The sequence below is a fragment of the Vulpes lagopus genome, chromosome 12 (assembly GCF_018345385.1).
Source record: "Vulpes lagopus strain Blue_001 chromosome 12, ASM1834538v1, whole genome shotgun sequence".
Taxonomy (NCBI): Eukaryota; Metazoa; Chordata; class Mammalia; order Carnivora; family Canidae; genus Vulpes; species Vulpes lagopus.
Genome location: NC_054835.1, coordinates 7796846 through 7816493, shown reverse-complemented (window position 1 = coordinate 7816493; position 19648 = coordinate 7796846). Strand labels below are relative to the sequence as shown.

Sequence of the window (19648 nt, the reverse complement as noted above, 5' to 3'; positions counted from 1 at the left end):
CAGACCTAGGCCTGTGATGTCCAATTTGGAACCTGAAAGCCACGTATGGCCACTGAGACCTGAAACGTGGCCGGTCCCCACTCAGATGTGCCGCCAATGCAAAGCATACAGGGATCTTGAAGACTTAGTACAAAAGATGGAGAACATGTCATGAATAGTGTTTTTGCAGGGATGACAGGCTGAATGGTACCATTTGGGTACACGGGGTTCAGTGAAATATATTATTAAAATGATGTCACCTGTTGCTTTTCATCTTGTTTTTTGTTTGTTTGTGTTAACATGGTCACTAGAAAAATTTAAATTCCACATAGGGCTCACATTGGTAGTGCAGTACAGCTCCATATGCCTGGAGCCTGGTAGACACGGGGGGAAGGAAGGAAGGAAGGAAGGAAGGAAGGAAGGAAGGAAGGACAGATGGAAACAAGCCCAGGTCCCAGGTCAGGTTGGAGGAGGCAGGGGTAGCAGTGGGCATCTGGACAGTCCTGCCATGCACTCTCAGGCCTGTTGATTGATTCAGGCCTGGCAGCTGATTCCCCCAGACTCTGGTGATTCCCACTCCAGGAAAGGGATCCAGGATGCTAGAGGCCAGGTAGCCAGAGCAGAGCCAGGGCCTTAACCAGGTGGCCCTGACCAGGGTTGAGTGGGCTGTGAGCACCCCAGAAACAGGCCCGTAATGACCCAGAACTGTTCCAGCCTGCCCCCACGAAAGATCTGAGAACACCGAAGGCACTGGCCAAAGGGCCAGGCCACATCTTTCTGTCCAATGCCCCCACCTACCTGGCCCCTGGGCTAATGGTCAGAGTGCTGTGCCCCTGTATCTGGGGCACAGATGCCCCCATCCCCCTCCTGGAGACTCAGGAGCATTTTGTTCCTGTCCATAAAAATTCCCAGAACTCCATACCCTGCACCCTCCACCCAGAGACATTAGCCCCCAGCACCCACCCCAAGGGGAGGAGCAGCATCTTACCTTAATCTGAGGGGCCAGTGAGTAGCAGGTGAGCTCAAATCGGACCTGGTCATTTCCCTGAAATATGAGACAAGGCATCGTCAGGAGCCCTCACTACTGCTGACAACCTCCCAGAGGGCTGCTAGGGCAGGCCCACTGGATGGTTCTCTTCTCACCCCCGACCCTGAAACCCTCTGAGGTGGGTACTACTATTGGCCTGTTTTAAAGACGAATGTTGGTCTTTGTCAGAGAGGAAACCCCAGCTCCTGCCTTCAGGTGGAGTCAGGATGGGAATCCAGGACTCCCTGAGCACAGAGCAGAGCAGGGTGGGTGTGCAGGTATGCAGGACAGGATGCCCATGTGCCAGGCACATGGCAGGATGGGGACGTGTGTGGGAACGTGGCAGGACAGGTACATGTGTCGTCATGCATGTGTGCACTTTGGGGGCTGCATGCGTGTGTGCCAGGCTGGAGGTCTGGCCCTGCCAGGACCCCCAGTCCTTCTCTAGGTGGCCCCCAGCTGCTCGCACCTCAGCCTCTTCCTGAAGTTTCTCTCCCCGCCTGGCCCCATCTGCCCCAATCCAGAGATTGAGTCTGGGATCAGGCCTCATATCCACAGAACTGGGACTCCTGTGGCCTCTGTGAGGCTCAGTCTCCCATGTGTATAGTAGCTGATTGGCAGGGAGCGGGTGGAACCAGGTGACTGCGGCAGGGCCTTGGCTGCCTGGCTCTGGACACGGAGGTCCAACAGAAGAGACGGTCCCAGGGCCCAGAGCCCGGGCCCCCCCACACCCTCCACCTCAGCAAGGGCTGCCCTGCCTCCCGGGTCCAGCATCCTTTGCTGCCAGAGGAAGACTCGTCTGAGCCTGGGCCGATGACGGGGAGGAGGAAGAGGAGGCCGCAGACGCAGGGGCTGCCAGCGTCCTGCCTGTGTCCTGCCTGCTTGCCATCAGCTCGGCGCCCGGAGTGGGGACTGAAGCTGCGGAAATAACAGAGGGACCTTTCGCCTACTGTGAAAACTGCATGGGCCCAGCGAGGCGGCGGCGAGAATGACATGTTATTTTCCAGAGTCTTGTCAGGCGGCACAGAAATGCAGGCCCCAGCCCCTCTCGCCGCCCACCCAGGAGCCTGAGGGCCGTGGCTGCCCCCTCGCGAGCCTCTCAGGGTGGGGGCGTGGGGGCGTGAGCTGTGCCAGACCCGTCACCCAACTCCCCTCCCCAGCCCTGTCCTGAGCACCCAGTGTCACAGGGGAGAGCCACTGGGGGCCAGCGGGGGAACGGACCTCTGCTGTGCTGCCACCACCACTGTTGTTGCAAGTGAGGCTCAGAGAAGCGATGCCACCTCCCCGGGGTCACACAGTCCACAGACATTTCCATCCTAACAGCGCACATTCAGGTGACTGGCCTGAGCTCCAGACTTAAACCCACTGAATCCTCTGGGCCGGGACACCTGGGTGGTTCAGCAGTTGAGCATCTACCTTTGGCTCAGGGTGTGATCCCGGGGTCCTGGGATTGAGTCCCCTCATCAGGCTCCTGGCATGGAGCCTGCTTCTCCCTCTGCCTGTGTCTCTGCCTCTCTCTCTCTCTCTGTGCCTCTATGAATAAATAAATAAAATCTTTAAAAAAAAAAAATAAAAGGAAGCATCCTTAAAAAAAAAAAACCCGACAAAACAAAACAAAAAAACCCGCAAAAATCCTCAAGGCCTAAGGCAGCCCTTAGAAGTAGGTTCTGCTGTTATCCCCACTGTAAAAATGGGGCCACTGAGGCACAGGCGGGAACCCCAGCCCAAGGACCTGTGGCCGGCACAGTTACTGGAGCAGTGGCAGCTCTAATAAAAGGTAGATTCATTTCAGATTCGTAAAGCACATGGTGGTATTGCACATCCCGGTGATGTTTTCTCCCCCTGCGGCTTCATGTGTCCCCAGTACAATGGCAGCTCGTGCCTCCCTGGACAGGCATGCTGGGCTGGTGTCTGCCCATCCAGACCCACATGGGGACACCCATCTGTTCCAGAGTCAGAGACCCTCCCAGAAGCCAAATAGGCTCCTTTGGCTCAAACTCTGTTCCAGATTAAGAGCTGAAGTTGGTCCGGGCCTTCCTCCCCCTAACCCCAGGACCTCTGCACCAGGGCAGCCCCCGGCAGCTCCCCAGAGTGGGAGGGTGTGTGTGGGGGCACAGCTATCCTGCACACCATGTGTGTCCACCCGCTGATACACGTGCAGGCGTGTGGACGTGGGTGCAGTGCCCACGGGGACTGGAGGGACTGCGGGGGTGGGGGTCTGCCCATCTGTTCAAGGGCTAACCATACAGATGGTGCCATTTACAAAACTGCTCCCCATACCCCTGCGTGAGTCTGGCTCATATTTCCAGGCCCTTCTTCCAAATCTGGAGGGGGAGAACAGGGTGGGGCATGAAAGGTGGACCCCAGCTCCAGCTTCGTACCAGGTGCTGCTGGGCTGGGCCCTGAGAGGGAAGCTGCTTCTAACCTCCGGGACTTTGCAAGGGCTGTTCCTGCAGCCTGGGGGTGCCCTTCCCCCTTGGTGTCACTGGCTAACTCCTCTTTCCCCTGCGTTCCACCCTCTGCTGGGTTCGGGCTCCTGAGTCCCTGGCTGTCTCCCTTAGCCCATCCTGTAGCAGTGACCCCACACACGGAGGAGGGCCAGCATGGATGAATATTCGGGGAGTGAATGAACACATGCCTGATGCAATGTCTGGTAGGCTGGAACAAGGACCCCCGAAGCTCTAGTTTCCTCTACGGGTGACTCAGGAGTCAGGAGCTGGGGAGGCCAGTGGCTGAGTTTCCCTGATGGCCGCAGCTGCAGGACTGGCCGTGCTGCAATCTCCTCCACCTGGGCCGGAGTGGGGGTGGGGGTGGGGGAGCCCCTGCCATCTGCTAATGCCCCAGCTTCCTCTGCATTGTGAACCCCTTGCAAAAAAAACTTGGCGGCACTGGGTGTTATGCTATATGTTGGCAAATTAAACTCCAATTAAAAAAAACTAAAGGGGATCCCCGGGGGTGGGGGGGGTGGATCAATGGTTTGGCGCCACCTTCAGCCCAGGGCGTCATCCTGGAGACACAGGATCGAGTCCCACGTAGGGCTCCTGGCATGGAGCCTGCTTCTCCCTCTGCCTGTGTCTCTGCCTCTCTCTCTCTCTCTGTATCTCTCATGAATAAATAAATAAAATCTTAAAAAAAATAAAATAAAAAAATTAAAAAAATAAATAAAAGCACAAATTGCTCTTGGGAAAAAAAAAAAACAACAAAAACTGCCAAGTGTCCTGGCATCTTTCTGGGCTTGCCAGTCCCACCCCACTCCATGTGGCCCAGGGCCAGGAGCCTCATTCCCTGGCTCCTGAAGCCCGCCTCCTGAAATGTAAAGTCACTGGTGCCCAGCCCCCCCACAACCAGGCTGTTGCAGGCTGCTGGCCCCTCCCCACCATCTTCCTCTCTCAAAACTTTGCATTTCTCTGGACCCCACTCTAGGCTTTCCTGGTTCTCCCTATTCGCAGCCCTCAGTTCTAGGAATTATCTTCAGAGGTTTTGGGGGGCTTCCCAGGTTCTGCAAATAAGGGAAACTAAGGCACAGGAGTCCGCTTTGCTCATCAACCCCCAAAAGAGATGGCAGATCCAGGGTAGTGCTGTGCCACTTCCCTTCCCTCCTCTCCCATGGCCTTCCAACCTCTAGTCTTGAGGCCACAGAACCTCTGGAGAGGATGTTCTTTCCAGAACTGGAGTCTGCAGACCCTATTAGGGACCAGAGGAGTCTGGGGGGAGAGGGGAGGTAGCTTTTCCAGCTGCTTCTCCAGGGTCAGCTGCCAAAGGCCTCAAATTCAAGCCTCTAGTGTCCTCTTGTGGTGAAACAGAGCAGCGCACACAGCTGCAGGTCTTGCAGCCTGGGAGGGCTAGTGGGTGGGTGTGGGGGGAGGAGGGGGGCGGGGAGTCTCCCCAGACCCTTGAATCTCCCAAGCCGGGGCTAGATCCACCACACACGCACACATTCACCCCACCAGCCCTGAATGCCACCCATTCTCAGTCCTGAAGATACCATGGAAGGGACCCTCTCTGGGCAGGAGCCCCTGTGGATCCAGATCTGGCTTCAGCTTAAACATCCCCCCCTCCCCCGCCATGGGGAGTTCACTGCTCAGCTCATCTCAGTATGGGCAGATGAGGCTCGGAAGCTTCTTTTTTCTGCACTGATGCTCATTCTCACTGACCTTCCTCTGCCCGCAGAGACCCCAGCACATGACTGATAATCAGATGACCAGGGCACTCTCCTTGCAGTTTCGAGTGAATCGAGCATTCCCTGCTTGCCAGAGCCATGCGGAGCACTTGTGGAATGATCCTACTACGTTGCGCCCAGCTGCCCCATGGCCTATTTCTACTTTGTTCTCATTTTACAGACAAGGAAATGAAGACTCATGGGGGTGAAGTCACACAGATTGAGTGCAAGGTCCCAGGATCAGAACACAACTGCACGGACTCGAAGCCCCGAATCCTGAACCACTGGGTTCTCCTACACCCTGTCCTACAGCCTTGAAGTGGAAGGTGAAGATACATCCCTGTCCAAACAGCCCTGGTCTGTCATCCTGCTCAAAATGCGCTCACGACTGGGCTGCCAGTGAGTGCTAGGGTCACAGGTCTGGGGGAGAAACTCTCACCATTCCTTTCTTCTACAACAGCCCACCATTTCATCCAGAACAATCCCCAACACACCACAGGGGAGTTGCTGGCCACCCTCCCCCCATGCAGCCTGGGGTGCTCTGGCACCTCCTAATCTCTTGCTTTCCGAAGGAAGCCAACCCTGTGGTGAGGCCACAGCCCAGCCCTGACCCTGCTGGCTCTGGCCCCGTGCTCCCAGGCAGGCTGTTGTCTGGGCTTCTTGCTCCAAGTCTCTGCACAGTTGGATCCCTCTGCTGGGCACACTCTTGCCACGCCCATCACTCATTCCCCCATGCTCATCCTGCAGGGCCAATGTCTGATTAGCCCTCCCTTCTCTGCTTGCTGCACCCACAGCTCCCAGGCATTGCCCCTACAGCCACTTTATCACATGTCCATTCTCCTCTCCCTGAGGCAGGAAGTTTGGCGCTGTGGGCCTGACCCAGCTCATGTCCAATTCTGTCTAGAGGCCCAGTAGAAGCTTGCTGACCTAATACCCAAGTGAATGAATGCATGCATGAGCTTTCAAAGACATGAACCAGTGCCACTCTGCTTTGCAAGGTCACCCTCCAGTCACATCTCCTTTGTCTTAATCTAGGCTGTCAATGTCCCTACATCATGGTGAGCCAGAGCCTGCTCCCCCCCAACCCCCATCCCACTGCCCGACCAGCCTGGGTAGTAGTGGGGCCTGGGTCAGGTTAGTGAGTGTGTGGGTAAGGTAGTGAGCTCTCTGTCCCTGGGAGGTGCAGAGTCTGCTGACGGTGTGGTTGTCAGGGAGCCAAGTCCTGTGCCAGGTTGTTGGCTTGGTGTCCAGGACCGTGGAGAGCCCGTGACTACAGTCTTTATATAATAGCATTGCCTGAGAGTTGCCAACATGGGAATCTTGTTTCTGGAGCATGGCACCTCGGGGGACAGCATGCTGAGGGCTCTCCTACCTGGTCCCTCCCTCAGTCTGCCCTGTCCATACAAGGGCTAGAGGTTGGGGGGTGAGTCATGGATTGAGTTCTGGTCCCCACAAAAGATAAGTTGAAGCCCCAGCTTACCATACCTGAGAGTGTGACCTCTTTTGGAAATAGGGTCTTCACAGAGGTGATGAAGTTGGGCTGAGGCCATTAGGCTGGGCCCCATCCCCCATATGACTGGTGTTCTTATAAAAGGGAGGAATTTGGACACAGAACTGGATCCTCCCAGAAGGCAGTGAGGGCTGATGCATGGAGAGAGGACAGCCAGGTGCACAGGGCCCATCAGAGTGTTGCATCTACAAGGGGTCAGCCTACCCGACAGAGGCCTTGAGATGAAGCCTTCCCAGACCCTTCGGAGGGAGCACAGCCCAACCCACAGGTCTATGGTGCCACAGCGGGGCAGTCCTGACAAGTGAAGACAGGGTCCTCCCCGCTCCCCACATGGCCGTTTTGCAGATGAAGAACCCAAGGCTTGGGGAAGGGAAGGGCTTCCCCAAAAACCACACAGCCGGGACCCAGTCCACTTTGCCAGCTCAGGGTTTCTGACCCTTTCCACTGCATTGCCTGGTGACCTGTGTGCTCTGGGACGTGGGCCAGCGGCAATGTCAAGTCTGCTAAACTGTTCCTGGCAGGGCACGCGTGGAACCTGCAGCAGGAAGCCGTTACCACCCCTGATACCCGCCCCTGCGAATGCCATTCCTCCCACTCAGACCCGACAGACCGCCTGTCTGCTGCATGCCAGAATCTCCAGAGGGCTAAACTCGCAACTGCCCAAGGGCGTCCACAGCCCTGGCTGCCAAGTCCCCTGCACAGGGGAGACTTTCCCCTGTCCCTCCTCCCTCTGCCCTGCCCGCCCCCCCAGCACTGTCCATCCGTTGCCTCACCTTTCCTGTGGCACCATGAGACACATACTTGGCTCCCTCCCTCTGGGCAATCTCCACTTGTTTGCGGGCGATGCAGGGCCTGGCGAGGGAGGTGCCCAGGAGGTAGCGGTCCTCGTACAGTGCACTGGACTGGATGGCTGGCCAGATGAACTCCTCCACAAACTCCTTGCTGACGTCCTCAATGAACACCTGCAGGGAGAGGAGCCCGTGGAAGGGAGGCTTGGCAAGGATGAGGCCCAGACAGAAGACAGAGCCCCGGGGGGGGGGCCTCCGGTGGCCTGCATCTATGGCAGACACTACTAATCGGTCTTGGCAAGACATGCCTCCACTTTTCCTTCTTTATCTGTAGTAGACATCATTAATCAATCCAAGCATACAGTACTATCACTAATCAATCCTGATACACCATCTAGCTAAAAATGGATATGGTTCTTAAGTCCCTCCCAGCACAGCATTCTGGCCCCGAGGTGAAACTTGTTGTCACCTAAGATCTAGAGCAGTAGATAGTAGATAGTAATCAACAAAAGCTCACAACTGGGCATGATTTTGTCCCCAGGGGCAGTGGCAATATCTGGAGACATTTTTGGTTGTCATAGCTGGTGGGTTGGGGAGAGAAGGGTTCTGGTGTCTCATGGATAAAGGCCAAGGATGCCGATAAATATCCCACAATGCTCAGAACAGCCAGCCACACACACCAGTAGTGTCAAGGTTCGAGAAATCCTGATCTCGAGGGACGGTTCTCAAAATGTAGACGTCTGGACGTCCTCAAGACCTTTTTGGGGAGACTAAGCAAAAAGATTTTTTATGATACTAAGGTGTTATTTGCCTTTTTCACTAGGCTGACATTCACATCAGATTTGCAAAAGCAATGATGGGTGCAGGGGCTGGCGACTCAGCACAAATCAGGGAATCAGGGCAAAGACACCACCACTGTGTTCCTAATGCCTTCTTTCCACAGTGACGATTTCACTTGAGAAGGGTCTTGAAGTCGTAAAAATGATGACTTTTGTTGAATCTCAAGCACAAAAGGCGCAATACATGCAAAGCATTTCTGTTGCACTCCAAAGCAAGTTACAAGCTGAACTAGCCACTTTTTTTTTTTTCATAGAACCTCGTTTTTACTAAATATGGTCTTTCAGACTTGAATGTTTGGCCAGCAGTTTCACAAAAATGAGGTGACCTTGCCACTCCAGGGAAATGAAGTATTTGTGGCCAGTGATAAAATTCAGGCTTGCCAGTAAAAATTTATGGACAGTTTGCATCTGACAGCTTCCTAATATCTCGATGAGTAGTGGTGAGACTGACAAATGTGGTGTTTTGATATTTTATAATGGAATACATCAATAGTTGGAAGATCTGCATAACTTGATGAAACAATAGTTTTCAAATGAATGCATGATGTCATACACAATCTTGCATGGTGAAAAAATCCAAAGTGCAGGATGGACCAGGGGATTTCTTTCTTTCTTTCTTTCTTTCTTTCTTTCTTTCTTTCTTTCTTTCTTTCTTTCTTTCTTTCTTTCTTTCTTCTTTCTTTCTTTCTTTCTTTCTTTCTTTCTTTCTTTCTTTCTTTCTTTTTCTTTCTTTCTTTCTTGCCAGGGGATTTCAATGCATGAAAAATTCATTGTACAGTTTCAGTTTCCCCATTGCACTAATCTTTAAGAAACCACTCCTTGTTGACTTTTGGTGCAGTATCAAAGATTTCCCCAACTCTCTGAAAAGGCCATTAAAATATTCCTCTCGTGGGGTGCCTGGGTGGCTCAGTCAGTTAAGTGTCCAGCTCTTGGTTTTGGCTCAGGTCATGATCAAGCCCCATGTTGAGTTATCTGCTCAGTGGGGAATCTGCTTGAGATTTTCTCTTTCCCCCATCTCTCTCTCCTCTGCCCACCCTGCCATATGCTCTCTCTCTCTCTAAAATGAATAAATAAATCTTTAAAAAAAACCCACAATATTCCTCTCTCTTCTAGTGCTAGATTCATGCGGCCATATTTTTTCCTAACATCATCCAAATCAACACATGACAAAAGGAATGGAGACACAATGGAAAGGATCCATATATTCTGTTAAACCAGACATGAAAGATCTATAAAAATGTTACACACACAATGCTACTTTTACCAAAAATTTTTGTTTTGGAAATAGTTATTTTTCTGAGGTAAAAATGTCACTTATTTAACATATGATGGGTTTAACATTGTTCTTTTAAAATGGGTTAATATTTTTAGAATTTCAGCTTTTATTTATACTACAATGATCTCGATAGACATAATCCACAAAACTCTACGGGGCATTCAGTAATTTTCAAGAATGTAAAGGGGTCACAAGATTCTTTGTATTATTTTTGCAACTTCCCGTGAGCCTATAATTATTTTAGAATAAGTTTCTTTTTAAATGAAGCCAAGAATGAAAGAAAATGAAAATAAAAGAAAAGCAACAGGGACTATTCCCTGATGGTATGGGTAAGAAACTCCAATTCCAATTCCAAACGAATATGTAAAAGTGTATGGGAGCCTTAGAGCACAAGGTTGAGAATTGCTGATCTAGAGTAATGAACTAAGGTCAAATCTTTACACGAAAGCCCAACTCATTTTCAACACTCAAATGTTCTTATCCCATTTCCTGGGGTCCTGCTCAGACAACCTCTCTCCTCTTTGAGAGACTTGGGGAGACTCCTGACCAAGGAGGGATATCCAGTTTTAGGCTTGTGGTCAAGTGATATGATGTGGGATGCATGCACTCATTTTAACATGCCAATTGAGCTCTTACTCTTTTTTTAGGTTCTGAGAACCCCACAGAAGTGCCCCGCAGAGGGGACCAGTTCTGACCAAGCAGGTGGGCTGATGGCCTCTCACACCATTCCTTCAGGGTCAGGGCTGCAGGGGACAAGAAACCTTGGGAAGCAATGCCCACTGCTTTTCTACCATGTCAAACTCTCATCCCATCTGACACCCTGTCTCCTCTTTGTACCTTTTTGGCCCCGAGCTTCAGTGCTTTCTTCCTGGCTTCCTCAAAGTCTTCCTTCTGGCCGATGTTCGCCTGAGCAGAAGCAGAGAGGCCTCATTAGCCCAGGGGCATAAAGAAGAGTGGGGGCAAAAGCTGTCTACAGCACCCCTTAAATGGACGTGCTTTCCATTTGAGGGGCCAGAGTCACAGTAAGAAAGACAGAGGCACAAAGCGGGGTCTGGAGAAGCCTGGATGTTTCTAGGAACTGCCACTTGGTGCTGCCTGTGTATGCAGGGAAGCAGTTCCTACCGGTTGGAAAACTAGGTGGGTGTGGCCCTGTGCACTCCGCCACCAGGACCTGAATTTGCTGTCATTGCCTTGAAGGTCTCAGGCTTCCCTTAAACGCACCCATCTCTTCCTGAAAACCCCCCAAAGCCAGCAGGGGATAGTTTTCAGGAGGCTGGTATGTCAGAAACTGTGCAGCCCCCAGGTAATGTCTGCAGCCAAGCATAGCGACTTGACCTTCCTAAGGCATCTGAGCAGGCAGGAGGCCATCCCTGTTCTTGGGAGTCTGACTTCTGTGATAGCCCCCTCTCCAGACACCAGCATGTTTTCTGCTGGCTGCACTCTGGCCTGTTGCCCAGATTTCAACTCTGCATTCTGCTCACCAGACTCTGGAAACTTCCCAGAGCCCAATTGCAGGTGTTTTCTGAGGTCACTCAGCTTTTAAATCCACCTAGTGGTAGCCAGGCTTCCAGACAGCCCCATGGTGCTGCCATCAGCAAGATGAACACACCCTGGGGTGCCTGCATGCTCTCAAAGCTGTGGCTCTTGCTTGCCAAGGGGCTGTGAGCAAGACGCTTCTCCTCCCTGGGCCTTAGTCTTCCTTATCCGAGTGACAAGTGGCCTGGGTTGCAAACCAATCACTTCTGGCAACAGCTGAACTTTTATCTCTACAAAGCATCATCCTCACTTTCTCTGGGATCAGAAATTTCTCTTCTGGGCCCTTTTGCCATAGGAATGGAGAGGAGCAGATCATGTCTCTTGCTCACTGTAGGGAAAGGCCCAGGATCCAAGCCCGGACAATCAGAACTCTTCATGACACAGCCATAGTAACCAATGCATGGTGGGCAGTGGCTTGGGCAATGAGAGGACCCCTGGGCCCTCCTGTCAGAGTCTCTGCAAGAAGCCTTCCTTGCTCTGGGAGAGCCAGGCTATAATGACATGGAAACAATGAAGCCACATAGAAGTGGAGATGGATCTAGATAAGCACCTGGATCCAGCCCTGCCTGAAGCTGTCAAAACCCAAATTTCTGTTACACAAGCCAAAAATGATCTTGTTTTTTGTCTGTTTTGCTTAAATTGGTATGGTTAGATTTTTAGAATTTGTACTCAGGAGTCCTGAATATGTGGAGAAACATTCAGAAGCTATGTCCAGATCATTAAAAGTGGAGCTGGCTTGATCAGGGATGTCTGCTGGACCCCCAGCATGGGGGGATGGCATCACACACAACCTATTACCTATGCCTGTGACATATTGCCACCCTAGAACTAGTTGATCTCCAAGCTCTGCCAGTTCAGCCACTGTAGGATTCTATAATCTTTGCAGAATTATTGGGGGCTGACAAGGACTGTTGGAAACAGGAAGCCTGTGTATCTTCCATGGCCTTCAGCATGCCCATGGTCCCTTGCAGGCAGGCCGCCTGAGTTGTACTGCCAAGCTCATTTCTGGCGTTCCCCCTTCCCTGCTCTGGTCACCCTCTGTGAGGGTGGCCTCCTCTGTGCTCTGGGGGCATCCTAGACCTGGGGACACCATGGATGTTCATTTTATGGATGAAGAAAGGGAGGCAGAATGACAAGTATGTGCCTTCAGTTCAAGGCAGGCTTAGGGAGGCGAAGCTGGGCCCAGGTGAGTGACAGTGAGCACATGGGCAATAGGATAAACAGGTAGAAGGATGGACACACCAAGCACTTCCTTACCAGGTAGGCAATGACATCATAGCCTTGTTCCTTCAGCCATACGAGAATGCAGGAGGTATCCAGGCCGCCGCTGTAGGCCAGAACCACGGAGCCTTTGCTGGACATCTTGTCTGGGGAGGGGGCAGTGTGTGGAGGTGAGGAAGGACAGTGATGCAGAGCCAGCCCACCTCAATCCCTGCAAACAGCCCCCACCTTGGCCTTTGGCAGCCTTATCCCCTGGACAAGCTGCCACTGGGGGCTTGGGGACACGATGTTCACCTGCCATCGAGGCCAGTCCAGGAGCTCTTCCCTACTGTAGCCTCACCCCTTCCACCCCCCACCCCTGGGGAACCAGCCCCACCACTGCATGCATACACCCACATACATGCAGGGTCCTGGGAATACTGACAACAGCCTGGGGCTGATGGGATAGGGGGACATTGTGGGGAAGGGAAGCATGTCTTGGAGCCAATTCCCCACCAGCTAGAGAAAGCACATGAGGCTGAGATGTTAGGATCAGGCCAGAATGTTCGGGAGACACAAGTGGGGCCTGGGCCCCAAGCCTCGGGCCACTTGGAAAGCGCCAGGCATGGCCCTGGGGGCCTTCACATAGCTCACCCTGCACCCCCAACATGACCCCATGTTGTCATGCCCACTGGGGAGACAGAGACTAGGGCTCAGACAGGTAAGCAGCCGGCTCTAGGTCACAGAGCACTTGTGTCAGGGCTCTTCCCAGCATGCAGTGCTGCCTCCCAGCTGTGGGCAGAATAGAATGCTGGGGTGCAGAGCTCCTGCCTCCATGCAGCTCTTCCACTTGGGGCCCCAGTGAACTCTCACACACTGGGATTTTAGACTCTTTTCATATGTAAGCACCTCTGGGAGGGCAAACAAGAGACCTGGGACCCCTCATGTCTGGTGAGAGCATTTACATCAGGGTCTGACCAAGGTCAGAGTCTTATTAGATACTACTGGGAAAAGCCATGGACAGCCCTCCACAGACCCATGGGATCCAGAAGGGGCACCTCACTGTTACCACCACAAAGGTGCAGGCTCCTGTGTACTGAGAACCTGCCCTGTGTCTGGAGGTGCAGAGAAGTGCTGACCCGGTCACTCAATCCTGCGCAGCAGAGCCTGGGCAGAGCCCAAATGTGTGACTAGAACACACGTCCTATGTGCAGACACATCTCATTGGCCCACCCGCCGGCCAGCCCCAGGGCTCACACACCCTGTGGCCCTTTGGACACGGAAGGGAATGACGAAGTTGATGGGTGTTTCTGATGGATGTATGCAACTTTCGTCTCCATTGGGCATTCGACCACCTGCCAGGCCCTGTCCCCAGACACCTGGTTTGCTGGTGACTCAGCAGACCCTGACCCAGGGGCCAAGGGAATGTGCCTGTGGCCACTGCAGCTAAGCAACAGGCCATCAAAAATGGAGGGAGGGAAGCGGTGGGAGGGGGGGGGTAGTGGTGGTGGTGGTGCAGGAAGACCCAGAAAATACCTTGGATTGGAGATGTGGGTTCCCAGCTTCTGGAATCTGACTTTGCGGCCTGGTGAACCACTGCAAAAGTGAGAGCTGCTCAGCTGCCTGGCACAGCAGTCCAGGTGAAGCCAGAGACCCTGAACCCGGCCTCTCCAGCTGCTGAATTCCCCTTGAGCAGCCCTGTTGACCAGGGAGATTTGGGGAGGCCTGGCAGCCACCTGCTGAGCCTCCTGGCCCTGGAAAGTACTGGAATGTGTGTGCTCCTAGCTTTGTGGGCTTGGAGTGGGGAGTATATCCTAATGCACATTTTTCAAACAGTTCCACTGAGGTATAACTGAGATACAAGAAGCTGCGTATATGGAGAGTGTCTTACGTAGGGTGAAACCGTCACCGCGATCAGCATAATGAACCTATCCGTCATGAGCTGAGCCCTTCCCTTTGCGTTCTGTTTCAGAGACAGGGAAACTGAGGTTCAGGTTAAGGAACTTGCTCGAGGCCTTGCTTGGCTGGTGGAGTGGCAGAGTCAGGACTCAAACTCAGAGCAGCTGGGCCCCATAAGCCACCGCTGGAAGGTACAAGGCCCAGGGCAGGGAAATACAGGGGCAGGTGCGGTCTGGGAAGCCACAGGTGGCTCAGACACCCTGGCGTGGCTGGGGTGGGCTCCAGACAGGGAGGATGATGCTGGTGCAAGATCCACCTGCTCTGCTGTCTCCTAAGGGCATCTAGAGCCAAGGGGGTGAGCCCTGGAGTGCGGGAGAGGAGGCCACGGAGACAGATAGACCGCCTATCCCTGCCCTGCTCTGCCCAGTGATCCCTTGTACGTGGCCCATCTCAGTACATGTCACACAGTATTCTAATTGCATCCCCACCGCCACAGCTGTGAGCTGCACGGCGACAGGGAGCGTCTCACAGAGACAGTGACTGACATGTGGCAGGCACTCAGAACAACACTTCTGATTCTGTGGCCTACAGGTCAGTTCCTTGCTTGTGAAGAGAAGGTTAGATAAGTCCCCTCAAAGCCTGGAATTCTATGCATGTTCTCACGAAGATGACAGACAGCCCCTCCTGCTTGCCAGGCCGCATCTATGCATGGGCGCTGAGGACGGTGGCCTCTGGGTCTGAGCAGTGTGCAAGAATGCAGGCAGCTAGGCCTGCGTAACTAAGAGCACGAATGCTGTGTGCATGCCGGCACGTACATGGGTGTGTGGTGTGTTTGGGCCTGTGTGTGCAGAGATTAGAGGGGCAGGTGGGCCAGGAAGTGATGCAATCTGCCGCTGGCATCCCTCCTGCCCCCTCCCCCAAGGCACCCAGTGAAGGACCTCCTTCCCCAGCCAGCAAGATCCCTGGGCTGAGTAATGAGACTGCTGCCTGTCTCCGGGAGTGGAAACTAATGGAGCTGAGGCCTCGATGTGGGAGTTGGAGGTGGGGAGAGGAGCAGGAAGGAATAGCAGTCACTGCCCAGTGGGACCCACTATGGGTAAAGCACAGTGGCTGGATCCTCCAGGCTGGTGTTCAAGTGGCTTTGGCTGCTCATCTGCAAAATGGGGATGAGAATAGCCCATCGGTCCACAGGGAAGCCATCGAGGATTCAGTGGGATTCTGGGGGGAGCATCCAGAGCTGGGTACCCAAGCCCGTACTCCCTAGACTCTCCTTACCACTGTCACAGCTAAGCTCAGGCCTGTCCCTCACTCCCCAGGGCTCAACTAGCCACCTCTACAACCTGAAAACCATTCTGGTTCTGACACCCCAGGACTCTGGTTTGCCTGCCTGCCTGGGGGAAGTGTTTAGCCAATCCTTGCCCCTGCCCCACCTTCCTTGAAGGGCCCAGGGTAGGTTTCCCCAGGTCCTGGGCACAGGCCCAGTGTCCCTGTCCAAAACATCTCTGTTTCTCCCCTCCCATGTTAGCCCTGACATCTTTCAACAGAAAAGCGACACCTGGGAAGAGGGAAAAAAGATGATCTCGTGCCAAGATGCCTGGCAGCTTGGCCTGAGTTGGCAAGGAAGGTGGCATTCTCCGTGGCCCCAGCCAGAGCCATCCCCACTGATTTCCAGGGAGGGTGCGAGGCCAGCCTTGACTCTCGCTTGGTTCTAAGGAAGCCCATGTGCTCTAAAATGTCAGAGCTGGACCAATGGCAAGAGCAGATACTATGCTCGGTGCCACACGAGGGCCGTTTCAAGGTGGAGACTATTATGACCACATGGGGCTCAGCAAAGGTAAGTGACTTCCTAAGGGCCGCAAGCTAGCGGATGGCAGTGTTGGCACAGAAGCTGAGGCTGACCGCAGACCACCTGCTCTTTCCTGCTCCATGCCCTATACACTCTGGACTCTAGGAGGCCACAGATCACACCTCCCTCACTTTCTGTCTTCCAGAAAACAAAACCCCCAACGAATCATCACCAATAAATAGTATATTTCTCTGTGTCAGGGATATAGCCTGGCAAACATTCTTCCGGAATCCCTCCCTGACATTCTAACTCAGCTGAGCTCGGTTGTTACAGTTTTTTGAAAACTCGCTCCCCTGAGGCCAGGAAAATTCTGACTTTGGGGTTTCCTCATTCTAGGGCTACAGCCCCTGTCACCCTCGCTCCCCTGAGGCCAGGAGAATTCTCTATAACTTTGGGGTTTCTTCATTCTAGGGCTGCAGCCCCTGTCCCTTTCGGGGCTTCCTTTATGCTCTACAGAGCTAGGCTGCAATTCTGCACTCTGACCAGGAGGTGCCGCTGTCGGGTTTCAGCCCCACCCTGTGCTTGACAGGTTCAGCTCATCCCCACATCCTTGGGAGACAGGGGAGGGATTTTCTTCCCAATTGACAGATGAGGAAGCTGAGGTCGAGGGGCTTGCCTTAGGCTAGACACTGAGCTGGCTCTTGGCCACGGGAGCCTGAGAATCAAATCTGAAACACTGGCTCCGTTTGAGGACAGTGATACTGCAGCAAACTCCTTCTATCCAGGCAGGGTTAGGGGTCGTTTGAGAGCCTGCCTGGGCCAGGAAGGTTGAGTCGCTGCTTCTGGTGCAAAGGTCCTGAGACAGGATGGAAGGGAGACTAAGTAGATCTCACCAGACTCTGGTAAGGGACATGCAAGCTCCTAAGAGCATTTGGAGCTCGTGGAGGAAAGAAGAGTGCATTCATTCGTTGATTCTATTAATAATATTAAAAAGCCTATGGGTGCATGGCCTACCCCCAAGTCTGGGAGTGGGGCAGGGGGCACCTACAACCTGCTGGAACATGCCAGGGCCTGGAAGATCAACCCTGCCTGCAGTGTTAGACCAGAGCTCAGGGCCTTAGACCCTGCATTCCAGGGAGTTGGTTTATTTACACACGGGTGCCCGTAGGCAAGGTGCTCACTTCAGGGGTGTGTGCTCCAGTGAAGGCATCTGGCTGTCCTGGCTCACCTCCCAGGACCCAGGGGGCTAAGATGAAATGGGACATGGGAAAGTGCTTGCCCAGCAGGTGAGTCTGGGCGTGGCCCCCCCCCCCGCCCCGCCCCGCTCCGGGAGTCAGGCTCTGGGCCCCAAACCAGGGGAAACGGCTAGCAGCACAGCCAAGTGACCACAAAGCCGGAGCAAAAGGGCAGGTGGTGGGGCACATGTGAGGACTCAGAGGACCTCAGACCGTGCAGAGTGAAGGCCTCTTCCAGGGCCTCGCTAATCAGTGGGCAGCCTTCATCATTCCATCAACTCGTACTGGGCAGAGCCAGAATTGCTTCTCAGCAGAGGTGGCTCCAACTGAGGCAGGTCCCTGACTCACCTTGCCTTGCCCTACCTCACCCCACCCCACCCTGGGCTCCCCTGCCTGGGTTTTGAGAGGGGGCGATGGAAGGGAGCCTTTTTTTTTTTTTTTTTTTTAAGATTTATCTATTTATTGAGAGAGAGAGAGCAAGCACAGAGAAGGAGAGGGAGAAGCAAACTCTCTGCTGAGCAGGGAGCTGGATGCTGCCCAGGACTCTGGGATCATGATCTGAGCCATTTCACAGATGCTTCACCGACTGAGCCACCCAGGCGCCCCGGGGAGGGAGTTTAGGATGAAGACTCCACTGGTCTCTTTGGTCCATCACCAAAGTTCCCATCCCTTTGGTGGCTCTTTCGGTCTCTGGGGTCTCTCTCCCCACCAAAACCTTCAGTAGGAGGGCAGACAACTTACCTCCTGTTCCATGTCCCTAGTTTACTGCTCCAGGGAAGGCATGGCCCAGACAGTTAATGAGCGAATGGACCCAGGCACAGCTCTCAACAGTCTACAGAGACTGTCCCACAGTCTCTTACTGTCTCCTGAGCCCTGAGCCTGCGGCAGCTCGGACAGATGGAGAAACTGAGGTTTGGGTTAGCTGGCAGATGACCCAAGGCCTCCCCTGGTGGTGTCTGCCATCCCGGCTTGAGTGGGCTGGCTCCAGAATGTGCCCTGCCACCCGCCCGTGGGCTGGGAAGGAAGATCAAAGCCTAGGGCCTATTTCATCCGTCTCTGGGGGAAAGGACAGGTTTGTTCTTGCCTGAGGCGTGCAGCCAGACGGCGGTGCTCCGGAGGAGACACCCCCACTGCGCAGAAAGGAACACCGAGGTGGCCGGGTCACGGGAGCTCCCCAAAGAGCCCAGGCGGGACGGGAGGGGAGTTTCCTCCATTTCCTAATGGCCCTCCCGCCCCGGAGGGCGCAGCCGCGCAGGGGCCAAAGACAACAGCCACCCGGACGGCGCACGCTTCCTGCGGAGCTGCCCCTCCCGCCCCACCTGGGCGCAGGGCGCTAACCCCGCTCGGGAGGCGGAGACGCGCGTCCCCTGCAGGGGAGGGAGCGCGGCCACACTCGAGACTCGGGCCGCAGCCCAGCTGCCCGGGGAAACTGAGGCTCGGGGCTGTGGAAGGGGGCCCATACGCCCAAGCCCCGGGGCGAGGGGCAGAGGGAGGGCTGGAACTCTGGTTTCCCGCAGAGAAAGAGAGGGACGGGGTGGGGGTGGCCAGAGGGAGCGAGAGAACCCGGGAACCCCACACCCTCCGGACTCCCAGGGTCTCCATGGGGCTGGGCTCCGGCAGAGAGGAAGCTGGATTAGAGACGGGAAGTCCAGAAAGGACCTCGGCCCCCGACCCAGCCCCCCTCAGGGCCGCAGACGCGGGCCCGGCCCCACCCCCGAGGGACCCGGGAATCCCGTCGCGCGGCGCCTGAGCGCGGTGGCCCCAGGCTCGGCCTCCTTGCCCCCCGCCCCCCGCCCAGGTGCAAGCCCCGGGGCGCGCTCCCTTCGGCCTCCTCGGCTGACTGTCGGCGGGGCCCGGGGCAGGGTGGCCTTGGCGAGGCGTGGGAGTGGGGGTCTCGGGCCGGGGGCTCCTTACCGTGGGCCGGGCGGCGGTGGCAGGCGGCGGAGCAGGGCCGATCGCGTCGTGAATCCCGGGTTATAAACACCGGGCGGGGGGCAGGGCCGGGCACCGGGGACACGTGGGGGGGACGCGCGCGACAGGCCCCGCCCCCGGGCCCGGCCCCCGCGCGGAGCCGCTGGGCGTCCCGGCCACCTGCGGGGGGGACGGGTCTCCCCCTCCCTCCTCGCCCGCCCCTTGGCCCTCCCGCCCTCGCGGGGCCCCAGCCCCCAGCCGCCAGCCCCCACCCCGCGGGGCTCCCAGTGCCGCCGGGGCGCACGGGCTCAGCTCGAGGCCCGGGGCGTGTCGCCCTGGCCCGCGGGCGGGCGGCTCCTTGGGGCCCGGCTGTGGCTGGACCGCGCGACTGGCAGGCTGACTTTGTGCGGCCAGGGACTTGCCACCGCTCCGTGGGGGGGAGTGGGAATAAAGGTCCCTTAGGCGCGGTGAGTTTTGTGTCCACTTCGATCTCGTGGTGGCCT

At 55.2% G+C, this 19648-nt stretch overlaps 1 protein-coding gene across 1 annotated transcript in view; it reads right to left on the bottom strand.

The window, feature by feature from the left end:
- Positions 1 to 19289, bottom strand: part of ASS1 (argininosuccinate synthase 1) — a 52685-nt gene extending 33396 nt beyond the window's left edge. The window contains exons 1-6 of the mRNA XM_041724772.1: positions 19149 to 19289; positions 13851 to 13910; positions 12372 to 12481; positions 10416 to 10484; positions 7449 to 7637; positions 968 to 1024 (exon numbers count right to left, since the gene is read on the bottom strand). Coding sequence (XP_041580706.1) covers positions 968 to 1024; positions 7449 to 7637; positions 10416 to 10484; positions 12372 to 12476 — 420 coding nt within the window. The 5' untranslated portion in view covers positions 12477 to 12481; positions 13851 to 13910; positions 19149 to 19289. The remainder of the gene's footprint in view (positions 1 to 967; positions 1025 to 7448; positions 7638 to 10415; positions 10485 to 12371; positions 12482 to 13850; positions 13911 to 19148) is intronic.
- Between the last annotated feature and the right edge of the window lie 359 nt (positions 19290 to 19648).